The 27,433-nt window shown below is 42.9% G+C and overlaps 1 protein-coding gene across 5 annotated transcripts in view; it reads right to left on the reverse strand.

Annotated features, from left to right (window-relative positions):
- Positions 1 to 27,433, reverse strand: part of EZH2 (enhancer of zeste 2 polycomb repressive complex 2 subunit) — a 59,904-nt gene that overhangs the window by 26,201 nt on the left and 6,270 nt on the right. For 2 of the 5 annotated variants that reach the window (XM_038760479.1, XM_038760478.1), the window contains exons 2-3: positions 4,052 to 4,175; positions 2,927 to 3,028 (exon numbers count right to left, since the gene is read on the reverse strand). In XM_038760479.1, the coding sequence (XP_038616407.1) occupies positions 2,927 to 3,028; positions 4,052 to 4,168 (219 nt within the window). In that variant the 5' untranslated portion in view covers positions 4,169 to 4,175. Of the gene's footprint in view, positions 1 to 2,899; positions 3,029 to 4,051; positions 4,176 to 4,990; positions 5,079 to 27,433 lie in introns of those variants that run through there. The other 3 variants (XM_038760477.1, XM_038760475.1, XM_038760476.1) reach the window with 2 other exon arrangements.

Consider the following 27,433-nt stretch of genomic DNA (forward strand, 5'->3'; position numbering starts at 1 on the left):
TTGCACAGAGCACCATACTAAGCGCTTGGGAAAGTACAATAAAACAATAGACAGTGACATTCCCTACCCACAACGAGCTTACAGTCTAGAGGGGGGAGACCGTCAACATACAAATAAATAAAACTACAGGCGTGTATGTAAGTGCTGTGGAGCTGGGAGGGGAAGAGCCCTTCTTCCCACCAACAGAGACTGCTCATGAAGCTCTCCTACTTGGCCACATATCCACATGCAAAGAAAGCAATGCAGACGGACTGTCGGCTAAGGAGTCCCAGTAGAATGGGCAAAGGCATGCTGAAAAGGCCACTGAATCCACATCAAGGAGCCTCAAATGAGAATCTACCAGCTCCTCCCCTTTCCTTAGTCCTAAATCTGCCATCCTCTTTCCAGGGTCCCTACTAGCAAACTTTTAATGCTCTGGGATAAGATACAGAAAGGGGGAGGGCTAGCTCTCCCGTGGCGATGGCATTTCAAAGCGGTCATTTCGTTCCACAGTGTGCTAAACTGAAATGTAGCTGGCATTTAGCATCTTTGACAGGAAGCGATCCCATTTAAAAAGCTGAGCCAGTCTTCTCTTTAAGCTACGACAGCACGAATTCCATACAGCTATGCGTCTTCTAGACTACCGCTGCCATTCTTTCTCCTACTTTTTCATCCTCTAGACTGTAAGGTCGCTATGGGCAGGGGGCGTGTCTGTCGATGCTGTTGTGCCACACTCTCCCAGGCACTTAGTACAGTGCTCTGCACAGAGTAAGCACTCAATAAATGCCACTGATTGATCACCCGTACTCTTTTTCTTCCTGGGGGGAGAAGGAGTGAGGTGTCAGAAAGAAGGAAGGGATGTCGATGAGAACTGAGGCACGGCAGCCGGACATGCAGAAGCCTTGTAAGTGCCCTGGAACTGGAGAGAAAACTCACGAGTGCACCTTGCAGCTGCGTATCAATGAAGATGCCCCGCTCAAGACTGTATGCTCCTACTGGGTTGGGTAAAGTGGTGGGGAGGAGAAAGGGTAGGAACGGAGATTCTCAAGTGGAAGGAAAAAACAGGCTGAATGTTATTCACGGGGAGGGCAGATGAAAAGATAGAGAAACACTGCCAGCAGGGTGCTTATGAATATAACTTGAAATAGGGCTTAGGAATATGGCTACATGCAAGAGTGGACCTTGGTCAGCCAACATGTCAGTTCCCAAGATTCCTCTACTGCTGCACTACCAGGTGTGCCTAAGCAAACCACCATATCACCAGGCAGGTTGGACAATTATAGCTGGAAGCAGTGTGGCCCAATGGGTAGAACACGGGTCTGGGAGCCAGAAGGACCTGGGTCCTATTCCCGGCTTCGTCATTTCTCTGCTGTGACCTTGGGCAAGTCACTTAACTTCTTGGTGCCTCAGTTACCTCATCTGTAAAATGGGTGTTAAAACTGTCAGTCCCAAAGGGGACAGGGGATTGTGTACCCCAGCGCTTAGTACAGTGCCTGGCACATAGTAAGCCCTTAACAAATGCCATTTTTTAAAAAAAGAGGTCAGTGCCAATCGTATGAAGTGGGCGGTTAGGTCGGGTGGCTGAACCTTGCAGCGAGCATGGCCGAAACACGCCCGTCCAACCACAAATTATAGTTAAGTAAACAATACCGCAGCTCACGCTGACATGTCCGTTGAGAGATGTCTAAGAGCCAGAACAAATGCCTACAGCTCCTAAATCCAACAGTTTGAAATCGTCATACAGTAGATACGTTGTGGACAACTGCTTCACTTTTTTACCCACTCCTTTTCAATATTCTTGATCCAGAAGTGCAAATCAAATACAAATTTCTGTCCATAAACTGTCCTTTTAAAACAATGGTAATTTTAAGGAGAGCAAGGATTCTAAAAGCATCTTAGTTCTTCAACGTTATTTATATAGCCTATTTGCAGCCTAATCACTCCACTCCATCAGTTCAGTAAACAAAAGACTATCTCTATAACAAGTTAGCAAATTAAAATCCAATTAAAGCCACAAGTCTAACAAATTTGGACCAACTTTCCAAAGAATGATGGAGAATTCATATAATGTCCTTGTTAGGAAATTATTTTTCATTTAAAAATACCCACAAAATCCATTCAGAGTTATTTCTGTGCTAGCACGAGAGGCAGCTAAAAGGGACTTTGGAAAACTAATTCCACATATTAACTCATTTGATTTTTACTATTTGCATAGAATGAAGACAGTTCACAAACAAATGCATGCTTTTTTTAGGTGTAAGGAATATGATAAATAATCACACTGGGACTCTGGGTCTTAAATTGGTCTTTTCAGTCACACACAAAACCTTGGATGAATTTTACCATCATGGCTATATTCTTTGAGCTGGAAGGTCAAGTATATCCTTATATGCCTTATTTTAAAGTGAAGAGCCATTTAAATGAAAGCATCAAATACCTACTTTGGTTTGCTTTTATTTCCTTCATAAGGGAAAAAAAATGAAATCAGGGATGGCCTACAGAAGTCTTCTCAACCCAACACATGAGCGTAGATATATATCTGGGCATGCGGATTTCACATTGCTGCTTCTCGCTTGTATCCACCCTTGCGCTTCATACAGTGCCTGGCACACAGTAAGCGGTTAACAACTACCACAGTGTTTATTATTATGAGCTTGATTAGGAGCGTTAGATACTTTCATTAACGACGGAAATAAAAAGGCCTTCTATTATAGAAACCAGAAATCCACTCAACATGGCAGTGAGAATGAACTGAACTGAAAGGGTGACCTGAAGAGCCTTTAACAGTTTCAGAAGGAAAGTTATCAACAGAGAGAGATAGGCAAGCTGAAGAATCGTTTTCCAACCATTACCAAGCAATTTTCCACTAGTAAAATCAAAAGTGTGCTGACAATTACTACAACACGGCATGTTAACCAACCTCCCTGGTCCCTCGCAATGAGCTCACAGAAGTCATGATGTGTACAGGCTGTATCCTTCGCTGTTTCCACTCTTGATTTAAGATTTCTGTTCTTTCCAGTATCTTCTGACGATTAGAATTAAACATACTCTAAAAATAATGAGGAAATTTTAAAATTGCATATCAGTAGACAAAGCATCTATTCAGTCATGTGGTCGCTCCCTAAAATGTCACCACATCCATTTCTTGCCGCCTTTGAGGGCAGGGATCACATCTACTAAGTTTGTTATACACCCTTGGTGTGTTTAGTCTTGTGCTCTTAGCACAGTGCTCTGCACACAGTAAGCGCTCAATAAATGCAATTAAGTGATTGTTTAGTACAGTGCTCTTCTACCCTCAGGAGGTGCTCAGTAAATACTGACTTCCTCAAAGATGATTTTGAGGTGGTTTCTCAAAATTGATTTTCTTAATGAAGGAGAATCTCTTGTAGATTCACCAGAAGCTGTGGTGAACTTGCACATAAATAGTGTAAACACATCTATCTGCCCTGAAATTCCTCACTGCTAAACATTTAGAAGAGGCGTAGTTCTTATGTATATAAAACTAGATAACATTCTCTTTTCTTGAAGTATCTGAATAGAGACCAAAATACAAGCCAATTTTTTAAGAAATGGAATTGAGACATCGAAAGTTCATCAACATTGAGGTTCTGCAAATCGAATCAGGGGTAATTTCCAATTCTACATTAGAAAATTACTACTAATACTTATTAAGCACTTAAAATAGGCGCTATCCCGTACTAAATACTGAGGTAAATGCACTGAAAACAATTAAGGCACCGTCCCAGTTCCGCAAGGGACCAACAACCTCAGTGGGAGAGGAGAGACTAAAATTTATTCATTCAATCGCATTTATTGAGCGCTTACTGTGTGCAGAGCACTGTACTGTCATCCAAGCAATAATGAAGACAAGTTAAATTTCAACAAGTACTAAGGTAATGGCAATTCACTTTACAGTAACTTAAGGGAGTATACAACTGCATATTAAAGCAATTTACGAGAAAATTAACTCTATATTGGACTGCTTCAGATTTGAAAATACCCATTTTAGGGGGAAAAAAATCTTCATGTTTTATGAATTCTACATACATTTTCAAGAAAGATAAAAGTATACCTTTACTTCATCTGCTCGTCTAAACCTCTTGAGTTGTCTCAGTCGCATGTATTCTGATTTTACACGCTTCCGCCAACAAACCGGTCCCTTCTCAGATTTCTTTCCGGACTGGCCCATGATTACCCTATAAACAATGGTGTCACATTGAAATCACTCATCTAGCCATTCTGAACACAATGATTTGTACTTAATTATGCAGTAGTTCAAAATATACTCTGCCATTTTCAGAGACACTCTCGCTTACAACACTTAAAACTTCTAAATAAGCACTCTACAGGGTGGAAAAGACAAAGTTCCAATCTCTCTGGAACCAAAGAGTTTATAGAGGATAGGCCTGGGGTTTCGAATCTGCTGAGCCTAGAACAAGAACCGAATAAGTTAGGGGTGCTCAGGTGAACAACGGAAAATCTAGGAGAATCCTGGGCGGCCCTGGTTTACCCCCCAGCCCATCTCTAGCCTCCAGTGAACGCTAATCTGGCCTGGAACTGAGACCGAGTCACACCGAAAAACTGTTTCACCCAGTGTTTAGAGTGTGTGTTGGGTGAGGGACAGCAGGGGATGCTTGATATGCACAGTTTGCCTTCTGGTATCCTCAGAGATAAAGTCCAGCAACCCAGATAAGAAAGCGATGGTCTCACCAAAATATTTCCAATTAACTTGACTACAATGAAATGGTTTTCTAATTTCAAGGAAACCATGTGACATGATATGAAGTTCTATGAGGAATTGCAATTCAGAAACAAACACTTGTTGCACGATAATTAGTTTTCCGATATAATAATGATAACAACAGTAATAACTGTGGTATATGTTAAGGGCTACATGCCGAACACTGAGCCAAGTGCTGGGGTAGATACAGTATAAGTAGATCAGACCCAATCCCTGTTCCACCTGGATCTCACAGTCTAAACAGGAAGGAGAATTTATCCCCATTTTTACCTTTCATGACGTACGGCCCAGAAATTAAGTGACTTGTCCAGTTTCACACATCAGGCAAGTTACAGGGCATGGATTAGTGGGTCTCCCAACTCCTCAAATGTGCCTCTAGACGGTAAGCTCATTGAGATGGGGAATGTCTCTCAAACTGTTATATTGTACTTTTCCACGTGCTTAGTACAGTGATCAGCACACTGCAAGTGCCCAATAAATATGACTGACTGTCTTTCCGTTAGGCTTTGCTGCTTTTCTAACAAAGCAAAAAACAAAAAACAAAAAAAAATTAACATAGTTTGGGGCCCAGCCAGCAAGAGATGGCACTGTCTGAGCCTCCCCACCCCATACCTCTGAACTTGACTGGGTACCAGCGCTTAGAACAGTGCTTTGCACATAGTAAGCGCTTAATAAATGCCATCATTATTATTACCAACAGTATTTATTGAGCACCTCATGCAGGGTACCTTCCTAGATGCTTGCAGAATGTTCAGAAGAAATAAAAGGCATACTCTTGCCCTAGAGAAGCATATGCTGAATTTTGACCTGTGCCTGACCAAACTAAGGGCAAAGGCTCAATGAGACTCTCAGGCTGATTCAGGGACAATGCAGAGCTCTCAATGATAACACTCATACAAAATAGCAGCTAATCTTTAAGGACCACTTGCACTATGAAATTTATTTTTCAGGTGCAATTGAATGTACCGCCAATATTTGTTGAGCGTCTCCTTTGTGCATAACTTTTTTTAAATGGTATTAAGCGCTCGCTTACTATGTTTCAAGCTGTTCTAAGTGCTGGGGTAGATGCATCTTAATTAGATTGAACACAGTCACTATCCCACATGGGGCTCACAGTTTAAGTAGGCGGAAGAAGAGTTATTGTATTATGAGCTCGGAAACACCCAACCCATCACCCTTTTCCCTCCCCAATGCCACTCCAGCCACAGCAATGTCCCCAATTTTCTAAATACACTCAGGTCTTCCATAACGTGTGTTTTTCGCCATAGGATTTGGATAGTTTTACCACACAGTTAGGTAATGTTCTGACTGAACATCTATCTGGACAGAACATGATACGGTGCTGGAAGAAACTGCAGTGCACATGCGTACAGCATCTCTGAAGGAGCGGGCACTATGGCCCATGTTTTTTTCAGAATGTCAGCCCCACGTTAAAAGAGCTGAGTACCTGTCCGTCACTCCAGCCAACGGACAGGACTTAGGCACCACAATGACAGAGACAGTATTTCTGGAAGGGGTAGGAGTGGGGGAGGGGGGTGTCCCAGGGTCAAAACTCCCTGAAAAGCCCCACCCTGATGGGAAAGGGCTGAAGTGACCATCTCCTTTTCACCCCCACTCCATCCCAATTTACTTGCTGTCCACCCTAGCAAAAGGAATGGGCCTTGGGTATTGCAACGCAGTGTTCATTGTGTGTACCGTTCGCACTTAATAAGGTGCCTTGCACGTAGTATGCACTTAACTACCATAATTATACACAAGCTACACCCAAGGAGGTTCACAGCCTATTGACAGAGAAGCCTGCTATAAATCAAAATACGATACCCAACACATATAATGGCAATGATTACAAGAAATCCCTCACCCTCTTCCTCTCTCTTCTCAGGTTCCAATCAATCATATTTGTTGAGTGCTTACTGTGCCCAGATCACTGAAGTAAGCACTTGAGGTTGTATGATATAATGAACACATTCCCCGCCCACGATGAGCTTAGTCTAGTGGGGGAGATAGACATTAATATACATAAACAAATTAAGGATATGTACATAAATGCTGTAGGACTGGGGGAAGGGAGAGTGAATAAAGTGAGCAAGTCAGAGTGACGCAGAAGGGATTGAGAGAAAAGGAAACGAGGGTTTAGTTCATAAGTCAATAAAAGAGAAACAGCATGACCTAGTGGACAGAGCACGAGCCTGGGAGTCAGAAGAACACGGGTTCTCATCCCAGCTCCACCACTTGTCTGCTGCATGACCTTGGGCAAGTCACTTCACTTCTCTGTGCCTCAGTTACCGCATTTGTAAAATGGGGATTAAGACTGAGAGCCCCATATAGGACAAGGACAGTGGCCAATCTGATAGCTTGTAGCTACCCCAGAGTTAAGTACAGTGTTGCCACATATTAAGTTGACAAATACGATATATGCCATATATATTTATATATGTATATATACACACACACACACATATATATATATATATCAAAGCCTTACTGAAAGCACATCTCCTCCAAGAGGTTTCCCTGACAAAGTCCTCATTTCTTCTTCCCACTCCTTCTGCGTCACCCTGACTTGCTCCCTTTATCCACCTCCCTCTTGCAGCAGCTCCACAGCACTTATGTACATATCTCCAATTTATTTTTTAATTATATTAATGTCTATTTCCCCCTCTACACGGTAAACTTGTTGTGGGCAGGGAATATGTCTGTTATATTGTTGTGTTGTACTAGCCCAAGCATTTAGTACAGTGTCCTGCACACAGTAAACACTAAATATGATTGATTGATGGTTTTGAAGGTGGGGAGAGTAATTTACTGTTGGCTATGAAGAGGGAGCGTGTTCTGGTCCAGAAGCAGGTCGTGGGCAAGAGGTCGGCGGTGAGAAAAATGAGATTGAGATATAGTGAGTTGGTTGACAGAGGAGTAAAATGTGCAGGCTAGGTTGTAGTAAGAGAGTAGTGAGGTGAGATAGAAGGGAGCAAGGTGCCTGAGTGCTTTAAAGCCAACAATGGGGGTTTCTGCTTCATGTGGATGTGGATGGGCAACCCACCGTAGGTTCTTGAGGAGTGGGGAAACATGGACTGAATATTTTTGGAGAAAAATGATCCGGGCAGCAGAGTGAAGTACGGACTGGAGTGGGAAGAGCCAGGAGGCAAGGAGGTCAACAAGAAGGCCGATGCAGTAATCAAGGTGGGATAGGATAAGTGCTTGGATTAATGTAGTAGCAGATCGAATGGATACGAAAGGGCAGATTTTTAGCACTGTTGTAAAGGTGGGACTGACAGGATTTAGTTACAGGTTGAATATGTGGGTTGAATGAAAGAGCGAGGAGTCAAGGATAACTTCAGGGTTATGGACTTATGAAACAGGAAGGATAGTGGTGCTGCCTTCAGTGATGGGAAAGGAGAAGACAGGGTTGGGGTGGGAAGATAAGGAGTTCTATTTTGGACATTTTAAGTTTGAGGTAATGGCAGGACATCCATGTAGAGGTATCTTCGAAGGCAGAAGGAAATGAGAGAATGCAAAGAGGGCAAAAGATCATGACTGAAAATGTAAATTTGGGAATCACCCACATAGAGATGGTAGTTTTAAGCCATAGGAAAATCCCCAAATGAAAAACTTAAACCCAAATATGACCAATGGGCCCTTTACTAATGAAAGTATAGGCCAATTAAGGCAATGAACCTAAAAATAAAAAACATAGCACCTTTCAAACGATGAATAATTTATCAAGAATTAAGGATCTTTAATAACCAGATTCTTATTTCACAATAACATTAAACCAGTTTTGAGAACAGAATTTGAACCTCTGAAGAAACATCAGCTATGAAAGATGAATCAATTGACTCACTGAGTCATAAATTTTCATGACAAATCACCTGACAAGATAAAATCCTTTCAAATCTCGAATATTATTAAGTCTTACAATATCTGGGAGGCAAAAAACAATTGATAATTAAGTGTTAAAGACTTGTGCACAATCGACACTGAGGAATGGACTCTAGAGGTCTTCCCAGACTAAGCCCCACTTTTTCTCATTTCCCACCCGTTTCTCCATCATCCTGACTTGCTCCCTTTGCTCTTTCCCCCTCCCTGCCCCAAAGCACTTATGTAGATATCGGTCATTTTACTTATTTGTGTTGTACTTGTATTTATTCCCCCTCTCTAGATTGTGAGCTCATTGTGAGCAGGGAATGTCACTGTTTATTGGTGTATTGTACTTTCCCAAGCATTTAATACAGTGCTCTGCACACAGTAAGTGCTCAATAGACACTACGGAATGAATGAATTTTGCTGTAAGGTGCATGTTAGCAGTTTTTGAAAAACTGAGAAACACTTGAGTATAGAAAGTTGCATAACAAGAATTAGTCGCTACCTCTCCTCCCCACATCCCCCAAACACTTCCTATATAGGAGATGAAGCAAATTCTTAGTATATATGAAGAGAAAAAGATTCACATACCTCTCTCTGAAGCTGAAATTCCGTGGTATCCACTAGAATTTAAACCCCCCAAAATCAGAAAAGCCTCCTTACCCTGCATTTCAATTTCATTCATCTGTGCGGGAAAGGAAGAGCCAAGCGAGGAACAGTACTATGGCTCAACCTTGTCCTAGTTTGTCACAAGTTCTGCAGACAGTTTCATAATGAAGTTAAAGGATAACCTCTTTACATTCTATATGCATTAAGGCTAAACCCCTCTCATCTCCAATGGAGCTTAATAAACTTTTATTAACTGACAATGTGCTCAAATTAATTTAACGCTTTATCTAGAAAGGCTTTATCCTCCAACTACGAAACACACTGGCCATAGTGCAAAGCTAGTGAGAAAACTAGAAAGTTTTCCCTGTCATATTTACTGAGTGCTTACTGTGTGCAGGACACTGTGTTAAATGCTGGGGAAAGTACTATATAGTAGAATCGGTCAACACACTCCATGTCCACAATGAGCATACGGTCTATAATGTGTAAAACCAATAAAATGTTTATTTTAAAATGCTAATATTACCCCCCTAAATCCATATGGCTGTAGAATTTCAATTTCTGAACTGAGAGGGGGATGGACCACCTACTACACCAGAAAATGCCATCTCACTGTCTCCCACCAGCAGAGAGCCTGGCAGTGACCCACAAACCAAGGCTGTGGGGGAGCTCATTTGTCTACCTTTTAACCCAGTGTCTCCGCTTTTGGGGGGACAGAACAAATTCCTGTAATGTCTTCTTCCTATTTATGTGTACAATATTGAATTGCAATATACTGCATTTTTGCTCTCACCCCACTTGTATACCGACTCCTAATTTCTGGCACGGGTCTTCGTTTTCCAACTGTAAAAACACTAGGTTTTCACTAGTTTCTCCTCCAGTGATCCCAAAACACATTCCTCCCAAACTTCTTTAATTCTACCAAAAATATACCCTTCCACAAACAAGTACTGTAATATTAGTTGCCCTGCACAACATCCACTCACACACTAACAAACAACTGTCTATTATTGTTGGGAACTTAACCCTCTTTATCCACTGATTTTAATGATTCTATATTTGTGATCCAATATTCACTGGAACTTAGTATTTTACCGGAATAGAATACTTTTTTTCTAAATGGATTGTTCCCCCACCTTAAATTTTAAGGCCCTCGAGAGCAGGGACCATGAGCACTAGTATTCATCGTCTCTACCCCAATATTTCCTCTTCTCAAGAAATTTAAATTGACTTATACAAATGACAAATTTTGCATAGACAATTTATACTAGCTCACTGTTCCAAACACAGGTTGGGAAAGAAGAAAAAGTGCTATTTTTTTAATCCACTGGGTACCTCCTGAGGGAAGAATTAACAACAACAAAAAAAAATGATGTGTGGGTAAATTTTTTAAACTTGATTTCTGAGGCTCATTTGTCTAAATTTGGAGCACCCTCTCCTTCAGCTGGAGATTTCTCAACCTTATCTTCAAAATCTCAGAGTACATGATACAGTGATACACACATGTACGACAAGAAGCATAGTAACTACTTGCTTCGGTTATGAGCCAAGCCGAGGTGCCTTATTTTCATCTTCGGCATGAGGGAAAATTTGAGTAGAAGCATTGTGCGTGTGAGGCAATGGGGGCAGGAGGGGAAGAGGATGGCAGGAATCCTGCAACGCACTTACCAGTGGAGGGGGCAAAAGGCAGAATTGACATCTTGGCTCCATCTCCAGCCCCTTTTTAAGTCAGGGGTGAGTGAGGTACATAAGGTTGCTCATCTGCCTAAAAAGTCATGGAGTTGGCACCCCCAAGTAGATCCGAATATTATTTGGAAGGGCAAAGGGGGAGAACAGAAAACTCTTCCTCTTTTCCTTTTAAAAACCAGTTCTAGCATTTGTTCTACTCAACTCTACCATAGCAAAATACACCTCCACTGTAACACTTCTGGGGAAATGCTGGTTGGGGTACTTCCTTACAAAAGTTAGCCACAAAGATGGAAAATGGGAATTCGAAGGAGAAATCCTGGCAGTAAAGGTGATGAAATCCCCAGGAGTTTCCACATAAGTATTTAGATAAATATGGTATTCCAGTTTTCCCTCACATAGGCACAAAAACAATACCCTACATTCTCTCGAATTATGTATTGACAAAACTAAGCGACTTGCTGCAATAACACATCAGCACACCCTCATATTTCTTGGCTTCAAAACAGCTCAACAGCCTGTGTTATGCTCCCAAGACAGCTATTTATAAACTGTGAATTTCCTAATGGCGGCTTTCTGAGGACTTTCTTCCACCCCACAAACTGTTAAAGAAAATCAACTGGAAAAGTACTTGCATTTTTCAACTTCCAGGATTATGTGTTACAAAACTAATAATTAATATGGAAAAAGAGACTCTGAAAGTTCCATTAAAGTTAAGGGCTCAGTTGTTTTCATGAAAAAAAATTATGTCGTCTTAAAAAGCTTAGAGGATGTTAAAGTGCAAAACTGACCCTACGGTCTGTCTGAACTATAAGAAATAATATTAGTATGACCATTCAAGTGATGCACACCAGGTTCAAGAAAACACCACAGTGCTTCTTTTCTGCCTCCTTGCTATCCAGGCAGAGTATTGTTTAGACCCCAGTGGTAAAGAGGGAAAAGGCAAGTTCTCCTGTGGACAGGTCATGCACACTCTACTTGTTTTTGCAGCAGTGGTGATGGTCTATACACTGAGCTAGGTACTCTCAGGCCCAGCCCCAAACGTTACCAGACAGATGGTGGAGAAAACTGGCACTCTCTGCACAGACACCACTGTGCCCACGTTGAGAAGGATATACAGTGTGGCACTGCAAGGGCCCAGAAGGATCTTCTCCTTTTCTTGCAAAAACAAGGGGAAAGGCAAAGACAAGTGAAAACTAAAAAAAAAAAAAAAGAAAAAAAAAAGTAAACCACCAGTTGCCCTCTGCCCTTGGAGCAAAGAGCATGATTTATGCAGGCAAGGACAATTGGGCCAAAACTCCATACATTGAGCAGAACTGCACAATATGATGGTGACACAGCTAGTGATAGAGTATCACACAGAAAAAACGAACCCGAAAACCCTAAAGCTAGACCCCAGTACACACCATCCAGGAAGGTAGGAGTTGGGTTCCCCTACTCCCCGCAAAAGCCTCCTGTTCTGGATCAGGCCAAATCCTGGAATGCACCAAAGAGAGAAATGACTTATCCTGCTTACTGGCTTCACATTACTTTGACCCAGACTGCACGTTATCAATCACTCAGTCATTGAGGGAGACTCTTACTTCCACTGTATCAAGTGTTGGCCACTTGAAGGGTTGCAATAATAATGTCAGTTAATGAAAGAATGGGGAAGAATAAAAATTAAATATGCAGCATCCTCACAAGTTCCAGTGTGCACTTAATATCCCCCTTTTCCATGTAAACCTGGAGGCATGGGGCAGGGGAATATCTCCCCAAAAGCCCCCCTTTCCTGGACTCAACCACTGCAAAGACATGGAGGTTCAGAAAAAAGGGAACCATAAAGGGAGAGGTGACTTTCTGCCCTCCCTCTGCCTGGCCCTGGGCCATTTGGGAAAAGAAGAAATAAGTCAAACAGATGCTACCTGACCTCAAGGATCCACAGGGGAACAATGGGATTTGGGCCAGGACACCACCAAAAGCTCAAGTCTTGTTAGAGTGCCCAGATTTCAGCCAAATTGAGAGGATTCTTTAAAACAGAACCTTGTCAGGTTCAGACCATGCAAAGTTGTGCTGGTCCTTCCACTTTGATCCTCTTGGATTTTACCCCTGAGATAAGCACCGTGGCTCAGTGAGAAGCAGCGTGGCTCAGTGGAAAGAGCACGGGCTTCGGAGTCGGAGGTCATGGGTTCTAATCCCGGCACCGCCGCTTGTCAGCTGTGTATCTTTGGAAAAGTCACTTAACTTCTCTGGCCTCAGTTATCTCATCTGCAAAATGGGGATTAAGACTGTGAGCCCCACGCGGGACAATCTGATCACCTTGTATCCCCCCCAGCGCTTAGAACAGTGCTTCGCACATCGTAAGCGCTTAACAAATGCCGTCATTATCATCATTATTATTATTATTATTCTGACTTACTAGATGCTGCTTTGGTTTCGCTGGAAGGGAAACCTTGGAAGTGATGGCCTTAGTGGATTCATTCAGTTCAGGAGTCAACTCTTAATATAAGGTGGAACAAATGAGTCCTAAATGACACCAAAGCCAAACCAAATGTATTCAGGTGGCACAGCCTCGCCTTCCTACTCCTCTTTCCCTGATCTAAGAATATTTCTAGATGCTTCAAAGCAGGTTTTCCCAAAGAATTGCAACGTGACAAATGATCTGCTTCACTGTTTTACCAAAAGAGGAGCCTAGTGAGTTGCCGTCAAAAGATGGAGCTTGGTTTTAGCATACTTCTTAATATGAAGGGGAAAAAAAGAGTAAAGAGCACTGTAGTGAGATAGGGAAAGGATATTAAATCAGAAGTTATTACAGATGCCACTAAGTAGGACAAATATATGTAAAGGACCATGATCAGATTGGAACGAGTCTATAGACAACAAATACAATAAGTCCAGTGTGAAAGCAGATATATATCCGGGGAAGAAATCAGAAGAACGCATATGCAACAGCAGGAGAAAGCTAAGAAGACAATATCAAGAGATTATGAATGAAAGACAGGAAATTACAGTTGAATGTGCACTAAGATAAGACAAAAAGAAATCACTAAAGAGTTCTGCTGCCTATGTAGACGCCATTATGTCATTTACCACACAGAGATAGGCAGGTCCTTTTCCCCAAAGTCCTCCAATGGCACACAACATTTTGTTTGGGAGAATCCTAGGAAAATGTAACCACATGCAAGAAGTTCTGAGAACAAGGAAAAAAAGCAATTATTCACTTCCTAATTCTTCTTACAAGCAATGTGAATGGATATAATGGGAGTAAAAGAGTTGTCCACAAAATATGAAGAATAAAAAAAGGCACACAATAGTTCATTTCCTTTGGAATGTAAAGGAGGATTGGAATAAAATTAGAAATCTAAAACATATTGAATATCAGGTAAAACTTTCTGACATTTCCTCCAGAGAGAATGGAGTGAAGATAGCACTATACTTCAGGCTGTAAAACTAGTCTATCGAAGACAAATCGGCTACTAGGACAACAAACGACAGTGTATATTCCCCAAATGCCTAGTACAGTGCTCTGTACACAGCACAGGCTCAATAAATACCATCGATCCTGATACTGGGCGGTTGACTTTATTTTTCTTCCACGTCTGCTGCCATATTGAAATTTTTCATTTTAATTTGCTTTTATCTCTGCTGCCCTAAATATAATGAAAATGAGCATCTGCTTTTATTTCGTTTTTTTTCTCCCAAGAAAAAAACTGTTCATCCAATCAAACTGCCACCAATGGCACTATACATTCACTCTGCCAGTATCTTCTCTTAGATAACAGCTGTTTGGCAAGAACTTAGGCGCATACTATTTCTCAGTCCATACTAATGGTTTCACTCATATAGTACAAATCTTCATCCAAAAGATTTTAATAGACAAAAAGATGTAAAACCCTGAGGAACTCTGAAACCTCACTGTATCATTTGATTTCAGTTGATTTCCATCTGAATGCTCCCACTGTGGTAAGGTGTTCAGAATACACAAATCAGTCATTCCACTCTAAAAGCATATACACCACAACAGGTATTGCTGATGGTATTTGTTTGGATACTAACTGGTATGGACAGGAAACAACACCCATATAGTAGATATTCACTTTATAGACTGCAACTTCATTGACATGACTTTGCTGCCCCAAATTGGCTTTTTCTTAATTGAATTTTAGTTCCTTGTTATTTAGAGGACCATTTGATTACATACTCCTACAGTAAAATTCAGTAAAGGTTTTTCTTTCTGTGATTTTTCAATGAACTGTACTAGTAATTTTCCATGGAATCATAATACTTGATTCACATAACTTCTTTTATTTTGCAATACCACTCTCATTTTCTCCTCACAATACCTTTGTAAGGCACCAAATGGTAGGCAATATTATTTCCACAGAGGAGGAACCTGAGGTTCAGAGAGGTTAAGTAGCTTTCTCAAGGCCACACAGCAGGCTGATGGCAAAGCTGAGACTAGAATAAGCATCGCCTGGTCAACTGCCCAGCACCTTGAGCCATATAATAATAGTGATGGCATTTATTAAGCCCTTACTATGTGCAAAGCACTGTTCTAAGCGCTGCGGAAGTTACAAGGTGATCAGGTTGTCCCACAGGGGGCTCACAGTCTTAATCCCCATTTTACAGATGAGGGAACTGAGGCACAGGGAAGTGAAGTGACTTGCCCACAGTCACACAGCTGACAAGTGGCGGAGCCGGGGTTTGAACCCATGACCTCTGCCTCCAAAGCCCGTGCTCTTTCCACTGAGCCACGCTGCTTCCCCATATCATCCCTTCGGCCAACTCCAACACAAATGAACACGCTAACACTTCTCTTAGCACTCACATATGGGTCCACTTTATTTTTGACCTCTCTAATTGTGAATACTTTTATGTTTTTCTCCCCCACTAGAATGGAAGCTCCTTGTGGGCAGAGAACATGTGGCCTAGTGGAAAGAGCACAGGCCTAGGAGTCAAAGGTCCTGGGTTCTAATCCCTACTCCGCCACTAGTCTACTGTGTGATCTTGGTCGAGTCACTTCGCTTCCTCTGGGCCTCAGTTCCCTCATCTTCAAAATTGGGGATTCAATACCTGTTCTCCCTTCTACTTAACTATGAGCCCTAAAGGGCCTGATTCTCTTCTATCTACCCCAGCGCTCGGCATATAAGAAGCACTTAACAAAATACCACAGTTATTAGTAGTAGTAGTAGTAGTACTTCCTTAGCACCCAGGATAGTGTACTGCACTAAGGTGGTCTCAATAAATTATGCTACCACTTCCACTAGAATCTAGGTCACCTGATTCCCAGCCCCATTTCTTCTTCTATGCCAGACAACACGAGATACTTTTGTTTGTTGAATTGCCTATCCAACTAGGGCTGAAGGCAATTAAGGATGCATAAGAAAGAGGACCCTAACCTCAAGGGTTTTACAGAAAATGGGAAAGATGAGCATATGCACAAACTAATTAACAAGTTTACAAATATGTACTGAAGAAGTAGTGGTTAATGATGTGACTGAGGCAGCAGGCTGGGGTTAGTTAGATGTTTCAAAAAAAGAGGTGTTTCAAATTGGGTTTTGAAGGAGGGGAAGGGCAAAGGGACTCTTGGCCCTGGCTTGTCTCCTCTCTAGCCCCTTCTCCCCCCACCCATTTCTGCTTGCTTCCATTTGCCTATCAAGGGGGCCATCCACATGGCTGCAGGAATTCAAACTGCAGCAGGGTACCCCTCGGCACCTCACTCCTCCACAGCTGAGCAAATCCAGCATGAACCGTGCCACTTTCCCACTGTGACATCTAGGGACCTCGGCATTCATTCATCCAATCATATTTATTGAGCGCTTGCTGTGTGCAGAGCACTGTACTAAGCGCTTGGGAAGTACAAGTCGGCAACATATAGAGATGGTCCCTACCCAACAACAGGCTCACAGTCTAGAAGGGGGAGACAGACAACAAAACAAAACATGTAGACAGGTGTCAAAATCGTCAGAACAAATGGAATTAAAGCTATATGCACACCTAACAAAAGAAATAGAATAGTAAACATGTACAAGTAAAATAGAGTAATAAATCTGTGCAAATATATACAAGTGCTGTGGAGAGGGGAAGGAGGTAGGTTGGGGGGGATGGGGAGGAGGAGGAGAGGAAAAAGGGGGCTCAGTCTGGGAAGGCCTCCTGGAGGAGGAGAGCTCTCAGTAGGGCTTTGAAGGGAGGAAGAGAGCTAACTTGGCGGCTGTGTGGAGGGACGGCATTCCAGGCCAGGGGAAGGACGTGGGCCGGGGGTCGACGACGTGACAGCGGGCATTCTCCTTGACCGGACAGTTACATTGCCCACAAGCCCCCTCAGGCCCCCGCGACCTATACCAGCACTCACCTGCACCACCTGGAAACCTCCATCGCCCACCCAGCTTGCGTCAACCACCCCAGCAACAAAAGGAAAAGTTGCCGCTCCTATAGCCACCACTGTGGCTGCGGCCATCCAACTCCGAGCCAGGAGGGGCCTGAAATTCTGCTCCATGAGCCTCACTATCCTACAGGTCTTTGTTTTTACTTTACGCATTTGTCCGCATCCTTATGTTGTATTAGTGTTTTGTTTCCTCTCTCCTTACTTGTCTGTTCTCCATCTCAACTGTTAGACTGTCAGCCCTCTGAGGACCCTGGACCTTGTCTAATTCCCACTGGTGTATTCTTTCCCAGCAATTAGCACAGTGCTCTGCACACAGTAAGCGTTTAATAAACACTATAACATCTACTACCTCCACTGAAGGCAGCAGGGTGAATAGTGTGAATAACAGTCTGCAAATGGCAGAATCAAGACTTCCAGGCTGGTGAGATCAGCTCTGGTTGATTGGAGGGCACTAGTTGGGGTTTGTCAGGAAAAGACGTTCACCAGATAAAAAGAAACTCAGCTGGTGGGAAGCCTTGAATTTCAGAGAATGGTATTTTCCAAATCCTGTCAGCAATTTGGCCTTCTTATAGGGCCCACAGGATGCTGAGGACAACAGCAGGATACTACAGTAATAACTTGGGACATTCAACTGGTCCCCAGTTTGCATCTGGACAGAACAGTTTTTCCCACCATTCTTCCCAACGTCTTGTTACCACTGTCAGAGACAAAGTAATGAGCTGGCTGGCCCATTGGCCCGCTCCAGTAACGACATTTATCTCTCCTTGTTTCTGAATCTAGCTGCCCATTCCCCCCCCACCAATCATGTTTTTCAAGTAGAACAAAATAACTCAAGCTTTTTCAAAGAGAATACACTTCCCAACATAGAAATCTGCAATGACAGGGACTTAAAATGCATTTTATATCATGATGTGACACAACCTTAAATTTAGTTTCAAATAAAAGGGCCCAGTTTGAAAAATAATAATAATAACTTGAAGTTCCCTGTTCAGTTAGAATACCACTCAATTTAAGGCCAAATGACCACAGAAAAAGTGGATTTGTGCAACCATGTTCTCTGTCTATCACTGTCTGGGAAGATTTAAATTGCTTTCTTTTTTATATGCTGTCCAAATTAAGTATATGTACTAATACTGTTCTTTAGGAGTCAAATTGAGCTTTCTACATTTCTACAATAAATTGACTAATTTTAAGCTGGTTTAAAAGACACTATCTTGACAACATTCAGATAAAAACAGTATTCAGGATAAACCGGTCATCCTGAATAAGCATATCAGCTACAACAGTGTTTTCATTACATGATTTGGATACAAACCAATCAATCATTACTATACATTGACAGCCTACTGTGACAGTGAGAGAAGGAAGGGGGTAAACTGTTCTGCCAGGGATGACCTAAATAATATTGGAATTTGCAATCAAAAAATGTCAGTCATGTTGGTCAGTCACATTGGTATGGCTGAACCAACTCTCTACTAGACCACTAATTCCTACTCAATCAATGGTTTCTATAGCACAATTTTTCCCACAACATGAGGTTCTTCAAGAACTACTGCACTATTACAGAAATGGCCATTTCCTATCTCCCATTTATATTTAGCTGAACACAGACTCATTACATTTGATGGAGGAAACAGCAGGATTTTGAATGGAGTTCATCATGCTTTAAATCTCCTTTATATTCCCTAGAATTTACCTGAGTGACTAGAAAACCATAGCCATTCTACCCAAGACTTTCACTGGTTGAAAAGAACTAGGATTATGCACCCTTATAGGCACAAGGAAAGTGAATCTGCTCTTTTGTGTGCTAAAAAATATATTTACCCAATGCTTAAACAGTAACTAAGCAGGTGGAATCTATTCTAGCCTCACCTGCTTTCTCCAGAGATGTGTGGGCACATCATATGGCCTCTTTGGCATTAACTCCAGAAACTCTTGGCTCCCATCTCTTCAAAGCCTAAAGTGGTTGCTCAATAGAAAAGGCAGCTTTCTCAGGTAAAAATCAAACACCCCACCGCCCTCCCAGCCCCCAACAAGGCAACCCACTATAGTAATGATTCTCAGGGATGCTCTCACCCTCAGAGTGTGCTGGGACCAGTCCACGGAGTGCTAATAGATACTACTATTACTACTAACAATAATAATAATTAGTGTTATTTGTTAAACGCTTATTATGTGCCAAACGCTGGGGTAGATGCAAGCTAATCAGATCAGATCTAGTCCCTGACCCCCAGTGTACTGTGACAATGAAACATGGTGAAAAATAATCAGACAACCCAGGCTTGAAAATGGTTTAGTGAGGGTGCCAAGCGCCGGGTCTAAATCACTCCCGGCTTTTCACTTAACTAAACAAGAGAAAGGTATCTTAGATGATGCCATGCTGTAAGCAGATGTGTATAAACTCTTCGAAGGCAGGCACCGGGACTTTTACCGTTTTTTATGGTACGTGGTAAGCACTTACTATGTGCCCGGCACTGTACTAAGCATTAGAAGATAATTCTGTTGCACACAGTCCCCGTCCCACATACGGCTCAAAGTCCAAGTCGGAGGGAGGATTTCATCCCTATTTTACGGGAGGCACAGAGAACTGAAGCGACTTGCTCAAGGTCACACAGCAGATACGTGGTGGAGCCGGGATTAGAATCCAGGTCCTCTGACTCTCGGGCCCATGCTCTTTCCATTGCCTGTAGTAATATTCTCTCCCCAATGCTTAAGGTACTGCTGAATATTCAGTAGGTCTTCAATAAATAGTACTGTTTGATACTACTTTGGCTCTGCTCACCCCTGACTGCTGGTTTGACCATTGCTTGGTTCATTTAAAATCTTGAAAGATAAAGCTGGTATATCCTAAAGAGACCTTCAAATTGTCCAACAGCCAAATGTCAAACTCCTGGAGAACCAAGACACATGCAAGACATTTAGAAAATCAGCAGAACAGGCTGTTAGGGCAAGAAAGCACCGTGTGCTTCGGCCAACAAATGTGACCTATGATTAGTTGTGTCTCTGAGATGCTCTCTCTCCCAGCTAGTCTGTAAGACCGAGGGGGCCTGTCCAAGGAAAATGCCAGGACTCAGAAAATGAGAATGATTCTGAGATGAAAGAGCTTCCTGCAGAGAAACATGCAGGGCAGCTAAAACTCTTGGCAGGATCCTCACGACTCAATCAAAAGGGATGCTTACTGAAGCCTGGGTCGTAGCAGATAGAATGTGCCAGGGCCATCGACTGAAATACGAAGGCCAATGAGTTGTATTTAAAGTTGATGGCACACTTGATGAAGGTTACTTACTTCTGGATGCTCGTGGGGCTAAACTAGCGACTACAGGATCAACAGTCCTGACCACATTCTGCTCACAAAGAAATTGTTTGATGTGGTGCTTTGGTGTTTTGTTGTTTGCCGGGTTCATCTGTCAGTTTGTCTCCTGATCTTCTTGAAGTTCCTTCTCAAAAGTCAGCTCCTCTTTCGACTGCCGTGCACTGTGATGCCATATTGTCTGAGTTTCAGACTGAAGAGAGGAAAGGCCATATCTCCCTAAAGAGTGTATATGAATCTATACACCCTGTCACAGCGCTGTTGCACAAGCTATTGCAACAACAGTTCAATAATTTTAGCATAGCTTCCACCTTTTAGAGTGAAGAATCAAAGTTCAGTAAATCTGACATCATCTGAAGACATGCTATCAATCCAGTACATGGTCAATCAGTAGTCTTTATTGAGCCCCTAACTGTGTGCAGGCCACTTGGGAGCATTCACCAGAAGCAAAAGACATGGTCTCATTAGGGAGCCAACGATTTAAATTTGGGGGACACTGGCAGGCATAAGTCATTGACAAATAGGGAGAATGGGGGAAGAACAAGTATGTAGACAAGGATCGGAGCTACCAACTCTGTTGTATTATACTCTCACAAGGGCGTAGAACAGTGCTCTGCACACAATAAGTGCTCAATAAAGTGCTATGACATACCAATCCTAGACAACCTGAGAAACAGCGTGGCGTAGTGGAAAGAGCCCGGGCCTGGGAGTTAAAGGACCTGCGTTCTAATCCAGTCTCTGCCAACTGTCTGCTGTGTGACCTTGTAACTTCTCTGTGTCTACAGTCTAGAACACTTAGTAGAGTGCTTGGCACAGAGTAAAGAAGTTAACAAAGGTCACAATTACTATTATTGGTAAAGCTGGGGAGTTAAAAGGAGGAGGGACTGGACAGAGTCAGGTTGGAGCTGGAAGAATTTCTTTGAATGGATTCACAGGGGAGGCAGGAGGGTGTTGAGTGCCTACTGTATGGGGGTTGGGGGGAGGGAGGGAGGGAGGGAGAGAGAGAGAGAGAGAGAGAGAGAGAGAGAGAGAGAGAGAGAGAGAGCTCATAGAAGTAAGAGATGCAGTCAAGTGCCCTCTCACCTTCCTCTTCCCCCTTCCTTTCCTTCTCCTTTTTTTCTTCCTGCTTCCCTTATTATTAGTTTTAATTCTTACGTGATTTCTGTGCTAGCCCGACCACTGCTGCAAAAAATAATGCCGGCTAATTTTCCAAGCTTGTATACATTTTTACATTTTCAAAAGCTTTGGCATCAGTTGCCTTTCTTACCCATTCACCATTCCTGTGAGGTAGGGAGAGTCTGGTACTATTGTTCCCATTGTAGAGGTGAGGAAACTGAGGCATTGAGGGGTTAACTGACTTGTCCAAAACCATCCAGAAGGCCAGTGGCAGATTTACAGATAGAACCCAGGTCCTTCTGATGCCCAGACGCATACTCTTTGTACTAGACCTTGCTGTCTCCATACACAAAGAGATAAACCAGAAATAGCAAATTGTCACACTGCACTGAAATCTCCTGTGAAAATCAGCTTGTCAGGTATTGTTATGTTACTAGGAGTCTGCCAGATCCTTAAATAATCTGTCTTCTTGGTGGTGGGGGGAGGTTTGCAACTAGTGACTGTGGCAAACCACTTCCAGGTAGGCGCAGAGTTATTTATTCATTCCGTATGCTCCTGGACAGCCCCAGACACCTATTTATCCTTCCATTCACATATACAAAAGTACACTCAAATAAATCCTTCCCAACACACTCATTGCACATGCAAACTCACACACGTACTGTATCCGCAGCAATCAGTACCACTTCCTCTTCTCTTTTAGGCAAGAACAAGCTCCAGATTCTAGTAATTCGATACCACACAACCTATGCTCCCGACAGAAAGAAGATCCTACCTGCCCTCCTCCTCCTCCAATTCCCACCCTCCTCGAGAGGAAACCCTAAACGTGAGATGCTATATGGCTGGGGTGGCCTGACTGGAGCAAGCGCTGCAGAAGCAGTCAGTCCCTGGTAGCTCACACCTGAGACCCCAAGTTGAAGAATCATGCTAGAACAGGAAACAGGATCTGGATTAGGGACGGGCAGCCAGTACAGTCTTACAGTCTAAATATTTGAATCTGTTGCCCAAATCTGTGAATTGGCATAACCCAGCTGTCTGTGGAGTCTGCTGGCCAGTGGAGAGATAGTACTATGAATGAGGGCAGCAGTACAACTGTAATTTGCTTTTTCTATTATTGTCTGGCTCCCCGCTAGACTGTACACTCATTGTGGACCAGGAATGCGTCTGTTAGATTGTTATACTGTACTCTCCCAAGCACTTAGTACTGTGCTCTGCACAGTCAAAGCTCAGTAAGACTGACCTACTTCGCAATTAGAGGAAAATGAACTTTGTTGCACCCCATATCATTCTGGGGTAGAGTGACAGTTAGACTCCAGGGCTCTGCATCAGTTCTTACTTTCATTAACTTTTATATCTATTCATTCAAAATCTGAAGTGATCCAAGGAAGTGCCAGGCCCTGGAATTTTTCCAGGACCACCTTATGCTTTCCCATGGTCCAAAAACTCACCCGCAAAGTAAGGAAGATCCTTTATTCTAAAAGGGAATCATAAAAACTTTTGGATAATTTCCTGGTGGCAGGCTATGACCTACACATTAAATTCTAAGCTTGAAATCAGGCAAGTGACATGATGCTAACAATTACTTTTTAAAATCAAAAATGGGACAAATGAACAAGCGCAAGGCACTGAAATTACTTGACAGCACTCTGAAAAGGCCAAGCGACACGAAAATCTTTAGCTTTGCAAATGACCTCTACCTATGGCTTTAGAAGGCCAAAGGCACCTAAAAATGAACCTCCGATAGTCAGATTTTCCTTTCTAGTTTATCGATGGTTTATCGAAAATTAGGCCACCTCTGTAAATGTGCCCAGTTTCTTCCACTAGGCTGCACCGCACAGGCTCTTGGTAAGGCCAAGAGGACTGGGCAGAGATGGCAGAGGGAAGAAAATGAGATTTGAAAAAACAAATTCAAAGAAATATGGGCAGGATGAGGAGAAAAGTCCCAGCATCGGCAGGTAACAATAATTGTGAAGAGATGGAATGAGGAGGAGGGATTGGGAAGACCAAAGGGAGGATAAAAAGTACTGTGATAATGAGACGGATGATGATGATGATGACAGAGTGTGAGAATACAGGAAAAGTAACAGGAGTCTGTCTCAGTATAAAAGACAAAGGAGCTGGAGCATTGCTAGGCTTTTCTATAGGTTTCTCTGTCCCCATCTACCACCCCATTTTCCCCAACGTTTTACTATCGACTTTACTACTACCCTCGGTCAGTTCTCCAGCTCCCAACTCCAGGCTCTTCCCTTGCAATCCATACCTAAAGGGGCCAAGGAGGCGAGGTGGCTCACAAGACTTTATTATCTCAAGATGGCATGCTACTTGTGCCAAATGAGGCAAAAATAAATTTCTGCTATAATGTTGACTCTGAAATGATATAAAGCAGCCTGGACAAGAAGGTCTCCTGAATATTTGGGGACCAAAACAGCCTGTGTCTTCATTGTTCCCAGGATTTAATTTATTACGCATCTTCTTCATCCAGAGTACTGTACTAAGCACTTGGGAAACAAAAGTATCTTACAATCATTCATTCAATCGTATTTACTGAGCACTTACTGTGTGCAGAGCACTGTACTCAGCGCTTGGGAGAGTGCAATACAACAATCAACAGACTACGAGCTTATCTGCTTCTTCAAAGGCACCGTACCAGGCTCTGAGCCCAGAGAGGGGCCCGAGTGAGACAACACAAGGCACAATATTAACAGCTCATTTGCCATCTACCATCACCCCTGATTTTCTTTACCTGTGAGCACTGTATAGGATGCAGAGAGACATACAACAAAGGGCATCTGAAACCGACCTCATCCAGTTTTCCTCATGCTTGGATTTTCAGAGGGGGAAGTTCCTGAGTAGGATTCAACTATAAACCTTTAGCTATGGGTGCACTGCCTTCATGCATCATTTCAATCCACTCCCAGTGGCCCACAAATCCCCTTCCTCTGCTCCCCTCTGGCTCGCTCCCAGGCCCGTCTCCTGACATCCCGCGCTAGTTTTAGAAATCAATCTACAAGGCTGTGCAATCTCTTTTCACCATGCTCCCTCTCCCGGCCCCGTTTCTGCCAATCATTTGGCAAACTGAGATGCGGTGAAGGGGAGATAGAATAGTCCACCCTAAAGGGTTTACAGGGTAGTAGAAAAACCCTGTGGATACACTACCAGAACGACTGCAGATGGAGGTGGGGTGATGTGTCCACGGTCTCGCTATGGGTCGGAGACAGATCGATGGCATAAGACAAGACGAAAGAGCAAAATTGGCCAGGGAACTTTCCCCTTCTTACTCTGAGTGTTTGTTCCTATCTCTCATTTTCAAATATGGCATGATTCCCCACAAGCCCCCACCTTCAACCAGACAAATCAGCCTGCTTGAACGTCTGTATTTAAAATACATTAAAAAGAAACTCTACACCAGCAAATACAATATTCACGGCTAGGGCGCTCGTCAAAAAAAAATGCCTTATCCATGTACACTCTCCATTTCAGGATAACATCTCTCATCTAAAATCATCGGGCAAAAACCAAGCACTGCATTTTCTCCTAAGTGCCAGGGGGACTCGCGTTCTGTTGAGCCCAAACAGTATCTTTACATGAGAGACATAGCTTTTTTATGAGAAAACTCAATTACCATCAGTTTAAGTACACTTTTAAGAATTCTCAAATGTTGTTAGACCCTCTATGCTTTCCTACTCTCCGCAGCCATCTGCAAAGAGTGCTGTTTATACAAACTAAAAAAAAAAAAATCATTTAATCAGTTATGGAGGCACAGGGCATCTCATTTACCTGGGTGATTAAAGTGAACTTCTCTGGACTGTGAGTAAACAAACACTTGTTTTCACTTTATGTAATTGAGTTTACTTACAGTGTCCAGAGCATGAGTATTATTTGACTAGACTCAGAGTGTGGACTCTGTAGTCAAAAACTTGTAACCTTAAAAGTGTTATTGACTTTACCATTTAGAGAAAATACATTACACACTCAATAGTATAAATCATTCTAAAAGAAAAATTCACTATAATGCTCACCCACTTCATGTATGTGACAACCATTTTTTTTGGTGAGCACACCATACGCATGCTATTTTTGAACTGCAAAATAAAATACTTCAATCCACTTTATTCACTTTTAAGTAACTCCACGTCTTCAGCTCTGTCACAATTTGTCATTATGATTTCAAAGCTTCAGAACATGGTTCAAAAATGCCTACGCTCCACTGGAAAGCGGAACAATTTCTACAGGCCTGTTTTTCCATTTCCGCCCTACAAAAACGTTCAGGTCATGTTCCCCCCCACTCCTTGAAAACCTCCAGTGGTTGCTCATCCACCTGGGCATCAAACAGAAACTCCTCACCGTTGGCTTTAAAGCACTTCATCACCTCACCCACTCCTACCTCTCCTACTGCAACCCAGCCTGCACATTTTGCTCCTCTAACACTAACCTTCTCACTGGGCCTCCACCTCGCCGCCGACCTCTCGCCCACGTCCTGCCTCTGACCTGGAATGCCCACCCTCCTCATATCCGACAGACAATTACTCTCCTCTCTTTCAAAGACCTATGGAAGGCACATCTCCTCCAAGAGGCCTTCCCTGACAAAGCCCTCTTTTCCGTTACTTCAACTCCCTTCTCCATTGCCCTGACTTGCTCCCTTTATTCATCCTCCTCCCAGAGGACATTCCCTGCCCCACAGCGAGCGTACAGCTTAACAAGCAAGGCAGACCTCAAATCGTTGGCAGATAAGAGAAGAGAAAGAAAAAATGGATATGTAGAAGAATACCGGGTTGGGTACTGGGGTTACGTAAGTCCGTTTTTCCTCTTGGCTACCTGATCTTTTAATTTTAATTCAGTACCGTGTGTAATACCAAGGATTAAATCACTAAGATGATCAATACACATGTGTATATTTAAAACGAAAAGAACGAGAAGCCAAATAATCGTTTCCATCACACCCAGCTTTCCTATAATGTGTGTTTTCCCAAGTAATCTGGATGGAAAATTTAGGGAATTAAGGAACGTACTTCTGACAAAATGTGTCTTCCTGGCTAAAATACAAAGCGATATCGGGAGGAACAGCAAAGCATGCATACTATAAAGTGAGCTTTGCTTAATGCAGGGTTTACTGGGAACATAACCCCAGCATTATAGGAGAACTGAGTGTATTTGAAAAGTCAGACAGGAGCTGTTTACGACTCTCAGTCCCTACACTCCTGATTTATCTCTCTGCTTCTTGGGTTTCGATGCTGCGACTCATAAAATTTTGATCCACGTGTGTGAATGTGACCAACAATCCTTTTCATCCCATATGCATGTAAAGCTGCACCGTTACATTTGTTACCCACAGTGCCTGGCACCATTTTCAATTCAGTGTCCTCATCTTCCCAAAGCCTTTGTTCTAACGCAGTCACTCCATTCGGGGCTGTCAGACTGATCTGCCTTCTGCTGCCGTCTCCCAATTGTCCAGTATTGTGCCACCATGGCTCAAAAAGACCACACCGTCCGATTGCTTGGAAACAGCACGGAGAGAAAGACCACCCAAGCAGGCGGCAGTCCCCAGCAACGCCACAGCCTTCGAAGATGTGCTCCAGGAGGAAGATAAACCATTTCCTCCGCCAACCCTGCTCTCGGTAGCCCCATTTCTGCTCAACAGACAGCAGCATGTTACTTATTTTCTCATCCATTCTTTACACCAGGCCAGCCCAGTCAGCAGGAAGGTAGCAGCAAAGATTATTACTTCGATATGGGTACATGGACTACTTTCAAGGACCTCTTTCTTGCC

Source organism: Tachyglossus aculeatus, chromosome 18 (genome assembly GCF_015852505.1).
Source record: "Tachyglossus aculeatus isolate mTacAcu1 chromosome 18, mTacAcu1.pri, whole genome shotgun sequence".
Lineage (NCBI taxonomy): Eukaryota > Metazoa > Chordata > Mammalia > Monotremata > Tachyglossidae > Tachyglossus > Tachyglossus aculeatus.